Genomic DNA, 22,800 nt, shown 5'->3' on the forward strand with positions numbered 1-22,800 from the left:
AGGTTAAGTCATGGGGCCACAGTTATGCATACAGAGATGAGATTGAAAACCATGCATCTTCTATATTGAGTTCCATTCTCTTTCCACTGTTCCATATTACCTCTCTTAGGCCTAGAGAGCTTCAGTTGGGCCTTCCTTAAATTGTAGGAAGATTCTTAAGTAAGTGTACATTGGATGAGATGGCATCTATATCCCTTCCAGCTTTTAGATTGTGTAATTCTGTGAAATTTTTCTAATGTACTTTGTCTGAATCTTTCCTTTGCCCTCATCACTCAGCACATAAAATATCCTTAGTAATAAATGTTTTTTGACTGAATATGGGAGATTAAAAAAAATAGGAGATAAAGTCTGTGAATAGTACAATAAAACTTGGCAACTGTGTGGATATGGAGTTTGAGGAAGATGGGATAACTTCAAGGTTGGGATTCTGGATGACTGGAAGAATAATGGTGACATGAATAGGAATAGTAAAGTTTGGAGGACAGATGGTTAGGGGATGGGTGAAGTATAAATAGAATGTTTTGTTTTGGATATATTGAGTTTAAGATCCCACAGGAGTTCCAGGTGGAGATATCTATTGAGTAGCTGGTAATACAGAACTGGACTCAAATTACATTGCAGGTTTTGGTAGCTGTGTGCATAAAATTGATTGCATTTATGATTGATCAGATTGTCTAGGAATAGAATGATTATCTAGGGAGAAAATTATCCAGGGGTAAGAGAAGAGGGCCCAAGATAGAGTCATGAATAATGCCCACACTTAGTAATAAAAAAGGAATGCTCAGGAAGGTACTGGGTGGGATGGGGGAGTATGAGGACTGAGAAAAAACCATTAGACATAATAAGAGATCTTTGTTAACTCAGGAGAGAATAGTTTCAGTAGTGTGGTAAAGTTAAAAGCCAGATGGAAGGAGGTAGAGAATTGAGTATAGTGAGTCTATATACATGCTGATGGCTCTTTCTAGAAGTTTGGTTTTGATAGAAGAGATATAAGATGATAGCTTGAGGAAATGGCAGTCAGGTGAAAGAGTGAGACCCATTCATGTTTTGGGTAGCTGGGAATTAACTGGTGAATGAAGAAAGATTAAAAATGAAAGAAGGGATCAACGACACATGTAACTTAACAAAGAGTCATCTCTTCAGCAACTAGAGCAAAAGAGAGAATGAGTGATTATGATTATAAAACTGAAGAGTTGCGGAGAAGTGGAATTCATAGCAGATGGCATCTGTTTTCATATTTTAAAAAAAGGAGGCAAAGTCTTTTGTTGATTGGGATGGAGGAGGTGGTATAGGAAATCTGAAGAGATGGGAATGTTTATAGTAACTGATGGGGAAAATCCTATAGAATCAATCAGAAAAGATTAGAAGAATTGCAGTGTAACAATGGGGTCCTAGTGGAGACTAATATATATTTGTAATGAACTCAGCTGGTATAGTTGCATGACTATGTATGTCAAAGAGAGTCCAATAGCACATGAATAGAAACAGAGTGCATGTGTTGGGGTAGCCAAGAGTTAGGGTTTGGCCAGATGAGACTGGTAACAGAATGAAAGGACAAGAGATTCAAGGAAAACTAATAGAGTGTGACCAGTTATATTGTGAAGACCATATAAGGAGGAATTGAGGCCAGAGAAAGTAAGATAGATTGGAAGAGGGGCAACTAGGTGGCGCAGTGGATAGAGCACCGGCCCTGGAGTCAGGAGTACCTGAGTTCAAATCTGGCCTCAGACACTTAACACTTACTAGCTGTATGACCCTGGGCAAGTCACTTAACCCCAATTGCCTCACTAAAAAAAAAAAAAAAAAGATAGATTGGAAGTACACATAATGGTGGAAATGTAGATCATGATGAGAAGAATAAGTTTAGGAGGAGTGAGACAGAAGAGGATATTGAAGGAAGTGATGCTAAAGAGAGGAATTTTAAAAGTTTGGATCATGGTGACACAAGAGTTGTACATTATGATCATATCAAGGATATGATCATTCCTGTGTGCTACCAAGATGGAATAGAGGTATAAGTGCTAGGAGTTTAAGAAGTTGCTGTCCTGAAATGATGAGACTCTTCAAGAGAACATTAAAAAGTAAATTGAAGTCACTCAGTATAACAAGCATGAGAGATGAAGGCTTTGACCCTGATACTGAACTCCTTGAGAAAAGAAGAAAGATGAGTTGGAAGTCCATGATGATTACAACAAGGAGTTGGGTTAGGTAACAAAGATGGATGGAATCAATCTCAAAGGAAGAAAAGTTGCTGGATCATGGTAGCAAAGGAAGAGTCTAGAAGTAGAAATGAGAATAAAAATGATTCTTCCTCTTGACCCTAGAAATATGAAAGGAGAACTTGATATCTGTGACAAGTACCAGAGTAATCAGAAAGAGAGTATAGATAGGGAAGAGCAGGGAGAGGATGCTCAACCTAGTGAACACTGGCTATGGAGCAAGGGAATGGGGGGGGGGGGGGAATCGGTGACCATGGTGCTTTCCTACTATAGAATGGGGAATGAGGAGTTGATAGGGGGCACCCACTCTCAGGGGCCTGTGATGACTTAGCATCAAGTTAGTACAGCCCTTGCCTACCTTTAACTCCCAGAAGGCCAGCATCTCTCATTGTTCTTACACTCCTAGAGCTAAAAAGTAAATTAAAATAAATAAAGCTCACCTGAGGGTGGTACTGAGCTCATGCATTACATCACCTTCCTCAGACCCTTCTGAGGGTTGCAGAGGATGAAGCATACCTAGTGTGACTAGTAAAACTAAATGTGTGAGGTCACCTGTCCCCAGTGTAGGACAACAGTTTAACAGTTTAGGTATGAAACATCTATTTAAATGTATTAGGGGTTAACAAAGAGAGAACAAGTGTCTCTGAAAGAATAGGAAAACCTAACTACCCTCCAGGAGCATCACAGCTCCACTTCTCACCAGGTTCCAACCACCAACTGATAAAACAAACAGCCTTCCATACTGCTTCAAGCTGATTGGTTGAGGGTGGTCTCATGTTGATGTGAGGTAACTTTGGGACACTGAACCTTAGAAAGTTCAACCCATGCTCTCACAGCAGGGGGCCCCTGGTAATACTATTCTCACACTAGGAGATCCAAATGGTGTGATCTCAGCTCCTACTCTGAGTCCCCCATTACCTTAGGGGTGCTGAAGAACAGTATCTGAAATGATTTAGAGGTCCTCTCATAGCAGCCTTTTTACTGCCCTAAATGCCTGAGATGATGAGTTATCTTGTTGATACTGTCTAGCTGCTAACATGCAACTCCCCAAACTCCAAAGAATGATAGCAATCCAAAGGGCCGTGTGGAAACACGTGGTTGTTCTAAGTAAGCTACAGCATATTACTGCTTGTAAACAAATAGTAGCATAAAAGTATCATCCAAGTAATGTATAAGCAAGAAACGTTGTGGATTAATCATATAGTGACAGCAAAAGATGTAATACATGGATAGCCCAAGTTCTACACTGGTACTTTTAACATTCAGTGTTAAAAGATAAGGAATGGGGGGCAGCTAGGTGGCACAGTAGATAGAACACTGGCCCTGGATTCACGAGGAACTGAGTTCAAATCCAGCCTCAGACACTTGACACTTACTAGCTGTGTGACCCTGGGCAAGTCACTTAACCCTCATTGCCCCACCAAAAACAAACAAAAAAAGATAAGGAATATAGCCTCCATGTGTCCAATGTTCTACGAAGGATTTATGAGAGGACATGAACAAGAATCACACAGGATGGAGAAAATATGGGTGGGAGGGTTTCAAACTCTACCATATGAGAGAGGATATCAATGAGAACAAAAAAATCCATTAATGTTTTATTGTACTACTAGATGTATGAAGTCTTATTTCAATCTTATTCCCTTTCCAAAACTCATATTCTGGCCAAACTGTACTGTTCCCAAAGCTAGATTTTTCTCTCTCCCAGCTCTTCTTTGTAGTCGTCACACAGGTGGTCCCCCATCCCTGGTAGACACTCCTTCACTTCTACCTTGTATTTCTTCTAAGCTCAGCTTAGGGCCTGACTCTTTTGAAACCTTCCCCAATCTTCTGTTCTTCAGTTAGTGGAGAATAATCTTTCTCATAGAAAATACTCTCGTTAAGGGCTGGGCCAGCCATTGTTGTCTTTGTATCCCCAGCAACTAGCACAATACGTTGCAGTCGGTAGACATTTAATAAATGTTGTTTCCTAATTAGGAAGTAAAAACTGGAAACGAGTGTAAGTACTACAACTCATATATACCTTTGGATATATATTTATATACATTGTGGGCAAACTTTAGAAGATTGTTTAATTAAGTATACATTTCATGCATTTTTTTAAAAATGGAATAAATGTATTTTACCTCTGCTTCATTACAAGGCAAACCCTTGGTATGGGCTGTGGGTTATTGGGTTTTAGGGGCACTTTTATTTACATTCTAGCACTATAGAATTATAGTAATTGTTAATATCTCATTGAAGATGGTTGTTTTCTTTAAATGATTGGTTATGTCATTTCATCTTTAATATTTTTCAGATGAATCCCAGGCAGTGGAGCCATATCTCTGAAAGTGCCAAAGACCTGGTCCGCCGAATGTTGATGCTGGATCCAGCTGAAAGGATAACGGTTTATGAGGCACTTAATCATCCTTGGCTTAAGGTAAAGAAAAAAAGGAGTTAGAGCTTCACATGATAGACTCTAAGGATTTGTGTTTCATTTTAGTTGTTTTACATTATGCCTTATCAGTCTTCAAATTAAGGATTGGTGTCAGGAAAAGCTCCTAACAATTAGATCTGTCCAGAAGTGGAATAGGCTATTCCACTTCTGGTATTCAAGCAGAGTCTGTGTGATCACTTGTTGAATATGTTATTGTGGGGATTCTTTTTTGTGTATGGGTCAGGTATATAGTCTCTGAGATTCCTTCAAACTACATTGCTACCGTGTATACTCAGCACTTTTCACCAGCATGAATTGGTCTCCTTACTTCCAGACTTTTCCCACTCTAGTCTACCCTTCACAAAAATATTTCTAAGACACAGGGCTGACCATGAAGATTGCCAAAAAAATTTCAGAGGCTCCATAGTGCATCTAAGATAAAATGTAAAGTGCTTAATGTGACCTTTAAGGCTGAATCATGTCCCATTTCTTCCTTCCATACAAGTTACATTTCAGCCAAACCAAATGACTTCATGTTACCTGAATCCATTCTCTTTTCCTCTCTAACTTTCAGAATTTTTATCCTTCAGGGCAGAGTTACCTTGTCTGTGAAGCCTTCCCTGATCCATATCATTATTAGTGTCTTCTCACTTCTCATATAAACAAAGCTCTTTAACTTAGCTTTCCTTCACCACCTTTATTACCTTGTATTATAAAGGAAAAAGTCATTGCCATGCAATCAAGTGGATTTTCAAGTGACAGCTAAGATATTTATATATGACAGAGCAGTAGTACAAGAAAATTTATAATTAATTGTCAAATGGATGGTATATGCAGAAATGCTACAAGAGTCCAAAGGAGCTAGAAGATGTCTGGGGAAATCAGGAAAAGGTTTCATTGAAAATATACATTTTTAGGGGCAGCTAGGTGGTGCAGTGGATAGAGCACCCGCCCTGGATTCAGGAGGACCTGAGTTCAAATACGGCCTCAGACACTTAGCTGTGTGACCCTGGGCAAGTCACTTAACCCCAATTGCCTCACTAAAAAAAAAAAAAAGAAAAAGAAAATAAACATTTTTAGTGGCATCTAGAAAGCCAAAGCAGGATTTGGATCTGTCAAGAGGAAATTGAGGGATAGTCCAAGTGGAATAAATAGAATGAAGAAAAATTAAGTGGTGATAAAACAAAAATGATCCTTCAGGGGAATTAAGCAAACCACTTTGGCTAGAGTAACTATAGAAGAAAGAGTGCTCAATTTGAAATTAATAATGTGACTTAGTCCCATGGACAACTGAAGTCACTGAAGGTTTTCTAATATGGAAGTGAAACTGGTGCACTAGGTGATTTAACTGAGAGTTGGGAGACAAAATGATTTGAAGTGGGTAGAGAGACCAATAGGAAAGTTATTGCATTGTTTCAGGCCGAAGGTGTAGGGGGCCCGAAGTAAATTTGTAACAATAAGAATGGAAAAGAAGGCACATCTTGTGAGAGATATGAAATAGAAAAAATAAATTGGACTTGCTAACTACAGGGAAATAGGGGAAACAAGGAAAAAGAAGACAAAAGGTGAGATAACTAAAGGGTGGTAAGGTCAGAGTAGTTAGGAATCCCTTCCAAGCTCACCAGGCAGTTAGAAATATAGACTAGATCTCTAGAGCAGATGAGAAGGAAGGAGAAAAGAGAGAGAGAGAGAGACAAAGAAGAGAAAGAGACCATGGTGGGCGGGGGTGGTGGTGTTGAGATAGAGTCATTTTGCTACTTTTAAATCCTCAATGTACTTAAATCATGGTAGGACTTGGGGGGGGGGGGTTGAAGGGGGTGGAGAATAGTGAGATTTAGCTAGGGGAAAGTGCTACACTAATAATTTATATCAGTGTCTTAAGATCAAGTATTACATCTTACTTTCTAGAGGAGGGCAGTGTATTATATTAATTTTTAAGCTGCCTTTCTAAAGGCTTTCTTGCAGGAGTTAGACATTCATATTTTTCTGCCCACCTCCTATTGGGACAACCAAGTTAGCTAAATTAGTGATTATGCCCTATACTTTGTAATCCCAGCATTACAAGGTACCTGAGAGTGAATTTGATAAACTTTTATAACATTCTGCCCCATTTGTGTCTCTTTAGTGTCTATATTCAGAAAGATGCTGTCCTGTGAATGAAATTTTGGCAACATCGGGGTATATAGAAATAACTACCAATTATTCTTTTGTTTTTGTTTTTGTTTTTTAGTGAGGCAATAGGGGTTAAGTGACTTGCCCAGGGTCACACAGCTAGTAAGACTACCAATTATTCTTAAGGGTAGTTTTTATTGTATTCCAGGTTTAGTTTCTTCCTCATATTTATAATTTTTAAGAGAAAATAATATATCTCTAGTAAACCATTTTTAGCTTACTTAGACCTGAACTTCTAAAATTATTTCAAAGGTCCCACATTTTAATTAATAGACTAGTTATTGGGCCTAGCTAATATGAAACAAGAATCAGAAGAAAATTTTTATGTCTACTTTCTTTTCCTCTTTTCATAACGTAGTTGCAAATGCTTTGTTCAGTCATGAGGTGAAGTAAATAGATCTTCTTTTAATGTGTGATCCAAAGCTTAATTTCATGCTTATTCTTAAGTGTAACTTGATGAAATGTATCATTATGAATATGTGTGGGTATGTTTATATGTGTGAGTGTGTCTTGCATATAACTTATAATTCATAAGAAACAAACAAAACTATTGTGAGATTTTATTACGTGTCCTATGGTATGAAGTGGTTGTTTTTGTCTTGGACTCAAGTTTTCGTTATTTAATCATATTCTTGTAACTGCTAAATGGTGTTTTTCTTTTGGCCTAGGGGAAAAGAGGTTATTGCTTCATGTTATTCTAGCCAGAAGACAAAATAATTTACAAAATATTTACCATGTATAAACACTGTCAAGATGAAAAATACTTTTATTTGAACATGCAATTTTTCTTCTGTACAGAGGAAAAAAATCCAAACCAATTCACTGAGCACTTATTAATAAGCACATGCTATGTGACTGGTTCTGTTCAAGATATTAGGAACACATGAGACAAAAATGAAGTGACCCCTGCTCTCATGAAGCTTGTTCTTTTTTTCTTGGGGGGTGGCAGGAAGGACAGGGAAAACAACATGTAGCCGGATAAGTAAGTACAAGATATATGTAACATAAATTCAGAGTCGTTTCTGACAGACTTAGCTCCGGGGGGAATCAGAAAAGGCCATGTATAGAACATGCCTTCTGAGCTGAACCTTAAAGCTAAGGGTCCCCAGAAGCAGAGAAGGAAGAGTATCCTAGATATGGGGTCAATTTGTACAAATATATTAGAGATAGGAGATAGAATGTCATATATAGGCCATAGCAAATAATCTAGTTTGATTTGGAATATACAGTGCGCAAGAAATTTGAAATCAGTCTGGAAAGATAAATTTAAATGTAAGACTTTAATTTCATTCTAGAGGAAATACAGAGCTACTGAAGTTTTAAGGGAGTTTGGGTATGTTTAAAATTAAAATGTCATTTGCCTTCTAAAAAATTTAGTGTATTCAACTTTAATCAATGTGGTTTATTCTTTAGCAGTTTTATTATAAAATGTTTCCTCTGACATCAGAACTTCTTCCTAACTTAAGGAGGTAAATTTGACCTCATAAGTATCATTGAGATTTTGTTGGATGAAACCCAAAACTGGAATGAATATGTGAGGAAATCTTTTTTTTTTTCCATATAAATATTTAGGAAATCTTAAGGAGGAAGGAGAACATGATGAAAAATATTTGGTTGAGTGGGGTGGAAGCAAAACAAAAGCAATTTTGTCATCACAATATACTAAAGACCCCCTGAATACACAGAGGAAAAAGATAAGGAATTTAGGGAAAACTTGCACAGAGTTGTGCTAGGGGAAAGAACAGAGACTAATCAAAGGAGGGAAAGTATCCCTAAAAGAATCCCACCAAGAAACTGTTCTTGGTGCTGTGCTATTTTTAAATTCTTATTGGTGACTTGGATGAAGAAAGAGATGACATACTTCTTAAATCTGAAAATGCTGCAAAGCTGGGAGGGATAGCTAATATGCTGAATAAGAGTCAAGAACTAAACAAATCTTGACAGGCAAGAACACAGGGCTGACTCTATGAAGATTGAATTTAATAGGAATAAATAAAAAGTCTTGTGCTTGGGTTCAAAGATAGACTTCAAAAGTTTTAGATAAGGGAAGCATTTAGTTACATAGCAGTTATTCTACAAAAGATCTTAGGGTTTTACTGTTCTTCAAACTCAGTATGAGTCAGCAATGGAAATGGCAACCAAAGAAACAGAGGCTATGTGGCCGCTGTTAGGTATGCTATAAGTGGGGGTTCTACTGTGGGCTGAACTTGATGACTATGGAGGTTCCGTCCAACTTTAAAATTCTATGATTACCATTCCCAACAGGAAGCCAATAAAATCTAATCAGGTAGGCAGCCATAAAGTCCTGAATACATGTTAAAATCAATTATACAAATGCAGTATTTAAAAAAAAAAATTAAACCCTAGCTTAACAGTAATTCATATGAAAAAGATCTGGGGTTTTAATTTATCAGTAATTCTCTGGGCTAAAAATGCAAAACTGGAGCTTTAAAAAAAGTTATTTCAGTCTTCACTGGATATACATTAGCATAAATGTTCATAGGATCATAAATTTAAATTTGGAAAGGACCTTGATCTAGTCCAGTCTCTCCCATTGACTCCCCTTTACACACACATAGACACACACACACACACACACACAAACACACACTCACAGCAGTCAATTTACAGATAGTGAAACGGGCCCAGGAAAATTAAATGGGGGGGGCAACTGGGGTTAAGTGACTTGCCCAGGGTCACACAGCTAGTTAAGTGTCAAGTGTCTGAGGCTGGATTTGAACTCAGGTACTCCTGAATCCAGGACCAAAGCTTTATCCACTGTGCCACCTAGCTGCACCTGAGGCTTTTTTTTTTTTTTTTTTGCCCAGAAAAATTAAATGATTTGCTCAAAGTCACAGATAGTAAGTTGCAGAATCAGGATTTAAATCAGGATTTTCCAGACTTCAAAGTCTAGCATACTTTCTACCATGCCATGGGCTCCTTAAATTGGGAAGGAAATTGTGCTCAACCTAATTCTAGTATTTTATAATTAGATTAAATTGCACATTTATAGCCTATGGTAACAGCTTATGGTATGAGTATTATGTGGGCTGAATTAATCTGCTAATTTTCACAGAAAATAACCCAAATCCAATTTTAAATAGCCATAATGATTATGAATAATTTATTTGTGTACTTTAAGCCATGTAATTATAAAACTAAAAATCATTGTCTTTTTATATTCTAGTTTCATTATTGAAAATACAAAATACCTTTTTAATTCCTATCTTGAATTTTCCTCCTCTTTGTAGACTAAGCTAGTTTGAATCTTTCTGATAAAATCCATATTAATTTTCAGTCAACTATTATATTGACTTTGCAATTTGCTTTTGAATAAATTTCTTAACTTTTTCATGTGATTAAATATTGGTAAATGTGTTATCTCTTGTAGGAGAGAGATCGCTATGCCTACAAAATTCATCTTCCTGAAACAGTAGAGCAACTGCGGAAATTTAATGCAAGGAGGAAACTAAAGGTAAGATTTGTAAAAATTAGTGAAGACAAAGTAACCCAATTAATATTACCACCTGGTTTCTTGTGTAAACCGTAAGGGAAAAAAATGTTCTAAATCAGTAGTAATTAGAAAAATGCAAATAAAAGCAACTTTTGCATTTAAAATTATAATTATTTTAAGGATTTATAGTATCTTATTTTAGTTCATTGGCTTCTTGATTTATCAGTCTTTTTATGGTTCCAGATAATAACAGGGTATGGATCTGAATAATACATTATAATAAATTAAAGATGTTACTTGGTCCTCTTTAATTTCATGGAAGATGAAATTCAGTAACTTTAAAACTAATCAATACTCATTTGTTGAATATTTATTTCATTGTTTAATCATTTTCCCTTGGCTTTAAACTGGGTAGGTTCTAAGCATTTTTAAGTACTGTGTATATAATTCAAAGGAAATAGAATGTACTATAAGTGAGAATTAGTATTTGATGATTACTTCAAAGCAGCTAAATAAAATTCCCAGGATGTTACTACACCAGGCAGAATTTCCAGGTAGTTGCTCTATTCCATAGGGATCCCACAGGGGTAGTCAGAATGCTCCTTGCATGTCCACTGTCACTTCCAGACTCCCTCTATTCAATCAGTCAGTAAAGATTTAACATTTAACTGGACAAAGCACTGAGGACACAAATACAAAAGACAATCCCTGCCCTCAAGTAGCTTATAATCTATTGAGAAGACGCACAGAAGGAATTGGGAGGGGGTGGAGGGGCAGTGGAAAAGTGAAAGAAGACCCCAGAGTGAATCAGGTGAGGAATTATGAGATCCTCTCAAGCAGAGCTGAGGTGAGCTGAGCTTCCTCTTAAATGAAGGCTCCACCCTGCAAATCAAAGGTGCCAGGGTGATAGTGAGATAGAGTGCCACAGTCAGTGGGATCTTGCAATCAGAGTAATGAACTTCCTTGGGCACAGTGGAAAAGTCAGAGGAGTCCCAAGGTGATGCACCCAGGTGAGAAATTAGATGTTCTGAGCTGAGCTCCCTCATTAAGTGGAAGTTTTGTAGCTCTTGGTTCTGCTTCTGATTGACCCTGTATTGACATCACTCAACAGCTTTTCCCTTGAGGCTCACTCTGTCTAATCACTGTGACATTACCTAGTAAACTCTAAACCATCCCATCTTGTTTTTGAGTGAGCTTGGTGCCTGAATCACAGCCTTTTTCTCTACCCCAGCTCCTGCCCCTCATACTCATGCTCTCAAATACATTAAACTGAGATGATTCTCCTCCATCCTACCTGAGCTACACACAGAGATAGTCATCACCTGGAGCTTGCCATTCCCATAGATGTTCCACCTCCAGAATCAAAGATTTGCAATTTCTTCTACCTGATCATAATTTCCTGTCATTCATTCTCTCCCTGTGTTTTACTCCTATTCTGTTATGATCTCTAATCCCTCCACAATTTACTTCTTTCTCAGGCTTTGGTTGTGCTCTTTTTCTCAAGTATGTGAACTAACTAGTTCAGCTCTTTATTAGCCTCTACTCTCAAATGCTTGTCCTAGCTACACTAATGCCTTGCTAAACTCCAGCTTTGAAGTGTTCCCACCACCTATCTGCCTCTGCTCTTCTGCTCCTGCGATTTAGAGGAAGTCACACAATAAGACAAGGTCCTCTGCATATTTTATGTTATCCAGCTCAATTGAGCCCCCACTGTAGCAAGAGTAAGTCCTTTTACTCTGCTTTCAGTGATTCTCTTCCACATTCTACAGGCTGTTCCAAATCTTCTCAAGCCAGGACTCTCACAGTACCTGCCCTTTCAGCTAAATAGCCTGCCCCATAGTTTAGGAAAAGATTCAAAACCATTCACAGCACTCTCTTTTTTTCCCTCCTCTCCAACTCAAAACCCCTTGATTTCATCCCCGATTACAGCTTCCTCTTTTACTCTAGCATCTGAGGAGGCAATTGTCCTCACCAAGTCCAGCCCCTAACATGTATGTTTGATCCCATCCCACCTCAGTTTCCCAGCAGATTCCCCCCACCGTTATCACCACTCTGTCTTTAGAGGAGGGGAAGTCTCTGGAATGGCCCACTTGTTTTTTAAGCAAGGACCAGCTGTACTGCCTTCTTCACACATGTCCTTGTCTCCCCTGTCCTCAAAAACTGCTCACTTGGTCCTGCCAACCCCACTAGGTGTCATCCTAGATCTCTACTTACCTTCATGGCTCACCTTGAGAAAGCTGTTCACACTCAGTGCTTCTCTTGTCTTCTTATTCTCTTCTTAATTGTCTACAGACTGTCTTCTGTCCTCAATAATCAACTGAAACTGCTCTTTCCTAAGATCTCTTAATTGCTAAATCTAATAGCCTTTCTTTAACCTTCATCCTTCTTGACTTTTCTACAGCATTTAATGCTCTTGACCACTCTTTTCCTGGTATCATTCAGCTGTCAAAGTGATCTTCCTAACACCCAGGTCTGACCATCTCAATCCCTCTCTCAATCTCAGTCCCTCTCCCTCCCCCCCCCCACCTCTCTCTTTTTTTCTTGTGTGTGTGTGTGTGTGTGTGTGTGTGTGTGTGTGTGTGTGTGTGTGTGTGTGTGAGGCAGTTGGGGTTAAGTGACTTGCCCAGGGTCACACAGCTAGTAAGTGTTAAGTGTCTGAGGCCGAATTTGAACCAAGGTCCTCCTGAATCTAGGGCCGATGCTCTATCCACTGCACCATCTAGCTGCCCCATACCCACCTCTCTTTCTCTCCCTCTTCCTCCCCCTCTCCTTTTTCCTCTCCCTCTTCCTCTGTACCTCACAGTACAGAAGTGGGGGAGAGGAGGGAGAATCAAAGATCTGGGATCCTTAGGGTTCAGAAGGACAAATGGCAGTGCCCAGGGCATCAGAAGGCCTAGTAGTAGGACAAGTTGCAAAGCCTAGTACATAAGACACAGTGGTCTTATTTTTTGAAGCGATCTTTTTGCTGAATAGATATAGTTAAGTTTTACTGAAGAGAGATAGTTAAGTCCTTGTTAGCAAAGTGATCCATTATATAACCAGTGCCTGAAAAAACCCAGACTTATGACCTGTGGGATCTTGGCAGGGTAGGTTAATGAGACAAGGCTCTCACCAGACCTGGTCAGTTCTGCCCTCTGATGCCCTGTGAGATCTTGGGAGGGAAGAAGGTATGTTGGAAATGTGAATGGGGGGGGGGGTGTCATGGGGGTATTACTTCCATGTAAAGAGGAAGTACTTCACATGAAATGAAAAGGGACTCTTCATTGAACAAAGGAGATCTCTAATAATTTTCCACTGTTAACTTTTATCAGGTTTTCAGACTAAAACCACAACCTAAAACTGTAACTTCTTGATTAGTACAGCTTTGAGCTTTGCAGACCTCTGTGACTGTAAGGATGATGGTGTCCTTATCAAAATAGGGAAGCTTAAAGGATGAGTGAGTTTAGGGAATAAAATAATAAGTTCTTGTTTGGGTATGTTGATTTTGATATATAAAGAATCCAGTATCCTGTCATATGAAGATGTCTAGTAGTTAACGAATGACCCATGACTGCAGTTCAGGAGAGATATTAAGGCTGGATATAACATATTTGAAAGTCAACTGCATAGAGATGCTATTGGAACCTTTGAAAGCTGGTAAGATTATAAAAGAAAAGGTAGGGAAATTAGAAGAATATCCAGTAAAAAGCTTTGGAGGAGTTTGATGCTTGATAGACGATTGAAGTTCCATAAAGGAGATTGGGAGTATTTGGTAATACAGAATGAAACCCAAGGAAAAAAACAGTGTCATGGAAACCAAAGGTAGAGAAAGTGCTCAAGAGGGGAGAGTATGATACACTGTTTTTAAAAATTGCAAAGTGATTTAGCAGAATGAGGCCTGAGAAAAGGCCATGGGATTTAGCAGTTGTGAGATAATTAGTAACCTTTGAAAGAAAAATTTCAGTGGAATGATAGGATTGAAAACCAGATTTGAAGGAATTAAGTTAAGGGGAGATGAGGAAATAGAAGTAATGAATAAAACAACTGTAGAAGTTGGCTGTGAAAGAGAGAAAAGATTAAAAAAAAAAAAATAGTTAGCTTGAGGAGATATCAGGGTCCAGTAAAAATCTTTGCAGGATGAGGAAAGTTGGGCATGTTTGTAGGCACCAGGGGAGAAGCCAAATCAATCAGGAAAGGTCAGAGGTCAGTTATCAATCAACAAGCATTTACTAGCCATCTACTAAGTACTAGGCACCAGGAATACAAATAGATCATCCCTGCTCCCAAAAGCTTATGTTCTACTATAGGGAATACACTACATGTTGGGGAATGGTAGCCAGGAAAAGGAGTTTGGATGCAGGCAGTCACAGAGATTCTGAGTGGCACCATAAGAGATTAGATTTTCATGACTTTCTAGTAGAAATGCTAATAAAAATAACCCTTAGCTTTTATCTCTCTCTAGCTGTGGGAGTCCTTAGGTATTCTTCTATAAAGAATTATACTCTTGGGGCAGCTAGGTGGCAAAGTGGATAAAGCACCGGCCCAAGATTCAGGAGGACCTGAGTTCAAATCCAGCCTCAGACACTTGATACTTACTAGCTGTGTGACCTTGGGCTAGTCACTTAACCCTCATTGCCCTGCCAAAAACAATTAAATTAAATTTAAAAAGAATGACACTCTCCACAGTCCAATTAGAATTTAAATGGTCTTTTATTTGGTACTGGAGAAGGTGACCCTGTGGGAAGTCAAAGACTTCATCCCAGGGAGAAAGTGAATTAGAAATATCTTCCTCTTGGTACAGAAGAAAGGCAAAAGCTTTTATAGAGGAGAGATGGGGTGATCATCTGAAAATGGAAAGTTCCTTTTTGGGGTCAGATGGTGAAAGCTTGGCTGCTTGTCATATTCCTGGGGTGGGGGTGGGGGGGTTTGGAATGATGGTCCTGACCTCTGGGGTTATCTCTGTCTCCTAGCTCCTGTCAGATAGTAGCCACACCTAAGTGACTTTCCTGCTATAGAATTTTATCTCCCCATACCTCTTAGGTGTGTCTGTCCTGATATCTAATTGGCCAATCCGAACTTTAATAGTCCCTTGATTCCTGTCATATCTAGAATGTCTGTCCTGTTATCTAGTCATCTTTGGTTTTGCTTCTCACAGGAGAAACTTCTGAGTTATCCTAAGCTCCATGTCAACTCATACACAGCAAATTTCAAAGGATGACTAAAGAGGAAAATGTTGGTTTTTGAAGGGGCTTTGGGAAGACAGGCACATTAATGAAATATTGGTGCAATTGTGCTTTGATCCAAACATCCTGAGAAGTAACCTTTGGGTTAAATAAACCGTTCACGTTTCTTCTACACTGGGACATTTTTCCAATGGAAGTCTTTCTTTTTGAAAATTGACATGTTGTCCCTTCAAGTAAAAGCATGTATTATTTTCATTGTCTTCTTAGAATTGGAATTTACCCTTTTGCTAAAATAATTCACTTAATTTAAGAGGAAGGAAAGAAGGTAGAAAGCAAGTTAGTTGGTCTTGAAGGAGTTTCCTAATATAAATGTTAATCAAACATGTCCATAGTCAATACTAAATTGATATGCTTCTCTATGAAGACAAATCAAAAAGATTGTCATTAACAAGTTATATAAGGCAACTGCTAAAACCTATAAACCATAATAATTATTTTCCATACTGACCTTTCAAAAAAAGTCTAAGATGTTAGTTTCGTCAGTAACTGTGTGACCTCTGACATCTTTGTACTGGCAGGCATATCTGTGAGATATATACAAAGTGGCCCTGGATTACACAGAAATATTCCCCATTTTGCCATTGAGATAACTATTATTCCTAATAACTTTACATGGTTGTGTTTGTTTTATTAACAAATTATTGTTGTTGCTGCTGTTTTAAAACTTACTGAATTTTTTGTGTTTTCTTTTAGGGTGCAGTACTGGCAGCTGTATCAAGCCACAAATTCAACTCATTCTATGGGGATCCCCCTGAAGAGTTGCCAGATTTCTCTGAAGATCCTACTTCCTCAGGTAACTTTACTAGTAAAGCATACTTTATCGTATCACTTTTTTTTCCATTATAAATATACTTTTAAAAGCTCTTCTTTCCTCCCCGCCCCTCACTTCACTGGTGCTACATGGTGTGCTAGGATGCACACTGCTTCCAGTATATCAGGGCCCAGGTCTGCATGTACACACATGCGCACACTTGAACTTAGTGTTATACACACATATATTCTTATGCAAACCCATGGGCATATATGCAGACATAGATACACATGCTTAAAGTTTGTGTATGTCCGCGTGTGTATATGCATTTTAGCACAATGAAGAAATATCTATATGAATGTAGATAGGTGTGTGTTTTGTCTATATATTGTATGAGTCTATGATTATGTATTTAGATTACAGAGGGAGCTCCTTGAGAGCAGGAACTATTTTTTTTGCCTTTCTTTAGATCCCCAGGGCTTGGCACAATGCTTGACATAACAGGCACTTAATAAATGCTTTTTGACTGTTGACTGTGTGTATCTTATGTCTATGTACATGTGTCTGTGCCTGTATAGATTTCTCTCATTGTATCTATATCTATAGATATCAGTGTACGATTATGTATGTGTGTATACTGTCTATTTGAGATGGTGTTTATGTATAAACATGCTTTTATGACGTCATGTATGTGTGTGGACATGCCTGTATATTTTTATGTGTGTATATGTGTATACACATGTGTTTATCTATGCATGTGTCTGTGTAGCACAAATGTGTGTATATATGTAGATAGATGGGCATATAGATGTGTTTATAGGAGTGTGTGTGGCTATGGGTATGTGTTACTGTATTATAAGTTACACATGTGTATTTCTGTGGCACGCTATATATGTATGTAGCTATACATGCAAATTGTGTTTTACATATATAATATTTACATACATAGGAGTGTTTTTAGCATTTGTCTAAATGTATTTTAGGAAATATGATAAATTATGTTTTTGCATATATGTGCTTCTTTGCTTATACAGGTGTTTTCTATATAAATATATGTGAGCATGTTTGTATGAATATGTATGTATCTGTATGGGACTATGACTATATGTATATAGATAGATATATATGTATGCATGTAAACATATACATGTGTATATTTATAAGTATATGTAGGTAGCTGTGAGCTATATAAAAATGTGTTACACAAATTAATTTCTGTTTATAAATATGTATAGTTATATGTAGTAGATGTCTGTACATAGGTACATATAAATGTGTAGCTATTTGTGTGTATATGTATGTGAGTATATAGAGAGTTAATGTTCTCTGTGTATAGATATGTTTATGCACATGTGTTTGTGTATATGTGCACATTTGTATATAAACATGTGTTCATCTGTGCACATATAGGTATAAGTATCTGTCTACAAAGATATGTGTATTGCTGTGTATATAGGTATATGTATATACACTAGAGAATAGGATGGGAAATCAGTTAGGCACAAATAGGATATTTGCCTTACAGCAAATAAGAACTCCACTGATATTAGATAACATTTGTGAGTTTCTATAGAGAGAGATGTATGTTGTTGTTTGTCCTTCATTCTTAAAGAGAACCATGACTTTGGGAAGTGATATTATGACTTGCAGTGAATTGGATTTAAGTGCAAAGTGTGTGCAAAGTCACCAGCCTCACTTTTTCCTCCAGAGTTATCCAGGACCAGTGGCAGGATATAGATCAGGACAAGTGGAGATGGCTCCGGATGTTTTTAAAGGCAGTTGGGGTTAAATGACTTGCCCAAGGTCACACAGATAGTAAGTGGCTCGGATCAGATTTGAACTCAGGTCCTCCCCAACTTCAGGGCTAGTGCTCTGTCCACTGTACCACCTAGATGCCATAAATGGGTGGGTAGGTGGATGGATGGATGATCTGTGCATGAATGTTGGCATGTATATATTAAAGTCTGTACATGTGTATACATGAATGTTTTGATTGTATGCACGAGTATTCCTATGTGGGTGTATGCCTTTGTGGTTTTCTGCATTTTTATGTGTGGTTGTATGTGTTCGTGTTTATGCACATGCTTGTGCTTGAATGTGTACTTTTGAATATATATATATGAATATATGTTAGAATATTGTGTATGAGGAGAGTATATGTATCTGTCTGCTTCAGGGTATGTATGTATGTATATTTTGGATGTTGGGAGGACGTGTCAGGATCTTTGGGTAGCTATGTGCATGTCTAGGTCTATGGGTATGTTTGTCACCAGGTGTGTATGTATATGTATTTCTCTTTAGGTTATGTGATGGCGTGTGTGTCTCATAATCTGTGACAATGTGTATGTATTATTTCCTTGACTGTGTAACTGGATCTGTGGGAGTGGCCTGGGTCTGTGTGGCTATAAGTGCATATGTGTAATGTGTATATTGGTACAGACATCTGTGTATATCTGTATGTGTGTGGGCGTGTCCATCTGGATGCTTATGGAAAAGAAGGGAAAGGTCTCTAGACTCGTTTGTGTCCTATGTTTATGTATTTGAGTGTATATGTGTTTGTATGTATGTGTCTCTGTGCCTCTACGTGCATTATGTCCGTGCATGCATGTCTATAGAAGCATATTTGTGTTTCCATATGTATACACATCTATCTCCCCTATTTGAATGTATGATCCTTTTGAGAAATAATTATTTCTTACTTTGTACTTGTATTTCTAACACCTAGCACTGTCCATGGCATATAGTTGGAACTTAATAAATATTTCTTGATTGACTTATATGGGTACAATATATCTATGAATGAATATATGTATCTATATATGCATGTCGGTGTCTGTATTTAGACTAATTTATGTAGCTCTGTATGTATATACACAAAGACATACAAAGATCTGTGTGTGCCTTACATGTGGCTGTATCTTTTGTGTGTATATTTTGCTGAGCTATTTGTCTCAGTGTAGGTGTGAGGAGGTCTGTGTGTACATATACGTATGTATGTGTGTATAGGTATGCACATGTATCTGCATGCATGTGTGCATTTTATACATAGGACTGTGCTTGTGGTTATATATTCATGTGCATATATACACATATTTGCATTTAATATATCTGTGTTGGGCTATAGACAGGTGTCTGGATCTGTGCTTATATGTAACTTATGGTTGTATAGGTGTATAAATATGTGCATGTGTGTATATGTGTGCCTTAATATTGTATACATATATGTGTGTGTGATATATATCCATAGCTCCTCTGTATATGTATTTATCTGTGTGTATAGTTATGTGGCTATAGAGGTGTATTTATGCACATCTCCATAGGTATAGGTATGGTCTCTATAGATATGTGTGTCTCAGCATATATAGGTGTGTCTGGTTGTGCAGGTGTGTATCTGCATGTACAGGTAAATCTCTCTATCTCTGGGTATATAAAGTGTGTGTGTGTGTGTGTGTGTGTGTGTGTGTTGGTTAGTGTGTATATGTGTGTTCAGCAATGTATATCAATAAAGTTTTTTGCATGTATATACATAGACATACTGTGTCTTGATATGCATGTTTGTAGTAATGTATTTCTGTGTATATTGATGCCTATATGTTTTCTGTTTCCATAATCATATATGTAAGTGTGGGTATCTGTATATATTCTTTGTGTGTATTGGTTTATATCTGTGTATTTGTGGCCCTGCTTGCTTGTGGGCCTGTTCATTTGTGTGCAGATGTATTGTTTATGTATATCTCCATTTCTGTATATATTTGTGTGTATGTGAATCTATCTGTGTATATCTTCTGTGTGTGTGTGTGTGTGTGTGTGTGTGTGTGTGTGTGTGTGTGTGTGTGTGTATACGCGTGTGCGCGCGCATACGGATGTCTGTGGATTTGTGTTTATGTGTGTATTTGCATCGTTCAGGGCCTTGTGAATCTTTAAATCTATAGATGGCTGTATGTGTGTATGTCTGACTACATATATACTTATATGTGACTGTGTTTGTATAAGACATTTCATTTAACAAGTATTTGCTGACAAATACTATGAGCCAGGCCCCCATAGAGGCCTACTCTGATGTCTCATCCCAGTGCAGAAGTGACCCTGTGTTCTCCAAGGCTTTTCCAATAGAACGTAAACTCTGGGAACCGACTTCTAGTACAGTTTGAACCATGTTTTTTGAAGACAAATAAAGATAAGTTCACAGAGGCTCATCAGCAATATGAGGAGCCTTCAGTCCTGTGCAACTCTTTGCATTGTTTCTGCATCGATAGCTACAGAATAGCAGGAAAGGGGTCAGAGGTGTTTGTTAAGAATCACAGAGTTATTTTTAGAACAATTTAAACCTTAAACTTGGCAGGTACTCTAAATGCTGGATCTTCACCCAGTGACCGATGGATATACATAGTTCTAGAGCAACTAAATTATATCTGTCATTATATTCTCACTTCTAATGAAATAAGTAGGAAATGACAGCTAAATGGAAGGATCGCTTGCTGGTTATCTTTGGAGAAGCAAATAGAGCATTCAGTGGAGCTGGCTTTATCAAAAGTCCAGAGGAAGCAAACATAATTTTATAGGATATATGCCTATTTTATATTGCCGTACTCAAAATAAGTAAAATGTAAAAGTAAAATTTGTAAAATGACCAAAATTAAAATACTTAGAGTTTATACACCAAAATCTATTCTAGAATATGAAGATATAAATAATTTTCACAGAGGATTTATATTCAATCAGCATATTAAATTTAAATTTAAATTAACAGGAAAAAGGTAAAGATGTCAAAAAAAATATTGGAAAATCTAGGTCAGGAAAAAAGCAATGAGAAAGGACAAAGACCTATAGGCTTCACAGAAACAAGGCGCAGACATATTATCATGTCTACTTTCCTTGACAAAAGAATTGGTGGGATTGAACATGATCAGCACTGCATAAGATCACAATAAATAAAATTGATTACATTTTTACAGTCAATAAGTCATTTCTAATGTGGGAGTCAATCCTAAACCAGCTTTCTATGTACAGTCACACTACTAACTTGCCGGAACAAAAATAAAAGTTAGTACAAAGCTAGAAAAAAGAATAAAAATGAGAAAATGATATGCTTTTCAGTTGAAACAACTCAATCTTGACGTACTCAAACTAGTTGTTAATTTTTTAAAATTGATAATGGGGGGCAGCCAGGTGGCACAGTGGATAAAGCACTGGCCTTGGATTCAGGAGTACCTGAGTTCAAATCCGGCCTCAGACACTTACTAGCTATGTGACCCTGGGCAAGTCACTTAACCCTCATTGCCCTGCCAAAAAAAAAAATTGATAATGGAAAGAAGGCTAGAGATACAGTCTACTTAATTTCATATAGAAGTTTAACCAATGTAAATCAATTGCCATTACAAGGGGTATAAAAAAACCTTTAAAACACATACACACACACACACACACACACACGCGCGCGCACACACACACACACACACACACACACACACACACACACACACACACACCCTTAGTAAACAAACACTTTCTAAATGGAGAGATTCAGCAGACAGAGTCAATGCTGGTTTAGTTATTCAGGCAGCAAGCATTGATTAAGCACTTACTATATGCCAGGCACTGTGCTAAGCACAAAGTCAGAAATAGTCTCTGACCTCAAGGAGCTGGCATTATGAGATGTAAATAACTAGTGTGTACCCTTCCCCCCTCCACACACACATACAATGCCATCGTCATGATGTGCAAGTGACCCTGTATTCTCCAAAGCTGGGTTAGAAAAACATGAATTCTGGCAATGTGTGCGCACAAATATATGTGTGCACACATGTATAGAGAAAGATGGTCATCTGAGAGAAGTCATTCGCAGCTGGTAGAGACCGAGAATGGCCTCTTACAGAAAGTGAGATTTGAGCTGAGTCTCGAGGCAGAGGTTAGGACGGAGAGTATTCCAGATGTGAGGGACAGCCAGTGAAAAGATGGGAAAATACAGAACAAACAACTGAATTAGACTGAGAGTACCAAAAAAGAGATCCGTGCTAAAGGCTGCACAGTTTTTAGAGCTTCAAGGGATTGATTTACAAGGTATCTGAAATAAAGGAAGATATGAAAGGTGTAGGAAAAAATCTTAGACATTTGTCATACAGAAAAATATTACCAAGATTATAAGATTCCACTTACTGTTAGTCAGTGATAGAAAAAAAAAATATTTTAGGGGCAGCTTGGTGGCACAGTGGATAAAGCACTGGCCTTGGATTCAGGAGGACCTGAGTTCAAATCCAGCCTCAGACACTTGACATTAGCTGTGTGACCCTAGGCAAGTCACTTAACCCCCATTACCCCACCAAAAAAAAAAAACAAAACACTTCATTTTAATTGATAGAACAAAATACCACCTTACAAGGTTTTTGTTTTTATTTTTCAATAAGGAGTTCATAATTAATGTTTTCAAAATTCCTTAATAAATATAATAGTAGAAATAATCTTGCTTGATGATCACAAATATCAAGGGGATATGTCTAGTATGCCAAAGGTATCTGCCACTGTTATGGAACACATCCAACATAGTATCTATATTGACAAAGAAT

At 37.8% G+C, this 22,800-nt stretch overlaps 1 protein-coding gene across 1 annotated transcript in view; it reads left to right on the forward strand.

Moving 5' to 3' along the window:
- The window catches only part of CASK (calcium/calmodulin dependent serine protein kinase), a 440,529-nt gene that overhangs the window by 291,505 nt on the left and 126,224 nt on the right, over positions 1 to 22,800 (forward strand). The window contains 3 exon segments of the mRNA XM_043998513.1: positions 4,519 to 4,641; positions 10,202 to 10,285; positions 16,180 to 16,279. Coding sequence (XP_043854448.1) covers positions 4,519 to 4,641; positions 10,202 to 10,285; positions 16,180 to 16,279 — 307 coding nt within the window.

This window comes from Dromiciops gliroides, chromosome 3 (assembly GCF_019393635.1).
Source record: "Dromiciops gliroides isolate mDroGli1 chromosome 3, mDroGli1.pri, whole genome shotgun sequence".
Lineage (NCBI taxonomy): Eukaryota > Metazoa > Chordata > Mammalia > Microbiotheria > Microbiotheriidae > Dromiciops > Dromiciops gliroides.